This window comes from Naegleria gruberi (genome assembly GCF_000004985.1).
Source record: "Naegleria gruberi genomic scaffold NAEGRscaffold_177, whole genome shotgun sequence".
Classification (NCBI taxonomy): domain Eukaryota; phylum Heterolobosea; class Eutetramitea; order Acrasida; family Naegleriidae; genus Naegleria; species Naegleria gruberi.
In genome coordinates, this window is record NW_003163160.1 from 1 (window position 1) to 997 (window position 997).

The 997-nt window shown below is 30.6% G+C and overlaps 1 protein-coding gene across 1 annotated transcript; it reads right to left on the minus strand.

Moving 5' to 3' along the window:
• Positions 1 to 31: 31 nt before the first annotated feature.
• On the minus strand, positions 32 to 919 carry NAEGRDRAFT_76517 (uncharacterized protein; the record flags this gene model as incomplete). The annotated part of the gene is made up of 1 exon (XM_002668521.1): positions 32 to 919. A coding segment is annotated over one exon (888 nt), but the record flags the coding sequence as incomplete, so codon positions are not given.
• Positions 920 to 997: the final 78 nt, after the last annotated feature.

The window sequence follows — 997 nt, forward strand, 5'->3', positions numbered from 1 at the left end:
GATCTGCATATAAATATTTGATACAATTTACAACACCATAGTATACATATTGGTCCTGTTCAGTATCATTTTCATCAATTATTGGTTGTTGAGTTTTGAAATATTTACATCTGGTTTGAATTTGATCGTATGAAAGACATTCTTGACCACATAATTTCAGTATTTCAGTTGTATAATTGTATTGTTCTTTTGTAAACTGTTTGGATTTCAACATCATGAAACTATGCCATTCTAATTCATTAGCGAATGGAGCAAACTTATTTGAAGGATCAGTTACTTTGTATGGGTTGTTGACAGAAAAATTTTCTAAAACTAAATCTTCAATATCTTCATAAGGATTGACATCTTTCAAATTGATATCAGTATCATTTTGAATTTGTGAGATTTTCCACTTAATATCTGTTAGCTCTGTATTTTTATCAGTTGGTGTCCATGTTGATTCAAAACCTCCACACTCCAATGTATCATTTTGAGGAGTAATGACATGCTGTAAAGATGTATTTGTAGAGGAGCTGAGCTTTACTGGTTTTTCTGGTTTAGATAAACATAATCTCTTTAACGGTTGATGTTCTATCGCGCTCTTTGTGTTGGTTTGATGTTTAAAATTGATATGATCGACATATTCCTCCATTGTGGTGTAATGTTTATCACAACACACTTTTGGAAACTTGATGGAATGTTCTTTTGTAATATGTTTCAACAACGTTTCAGATTTGACACAACTATAATCACATAAACAACATCCAAGTTTTTCCTTAGTAAAATTTTTACACTCAGAGTTTTCACAGTTACATTTAATTTGAATCTTGAATTTTGCACTTGAAATTGGTTGGTAAAATACTGTGTGTAAAGATTTCTTGCAAGAATCACAGCGTCTTTCAAAATAGATACCTTGTTCCTTGTTATTTTGTAAAGACATTTTTTTTCGTCTAAAAACTGGCTTTCGACTGAAAATTCGAATCAAAAAAAAACAATAAATGCCAGGTAAGTACTTCCA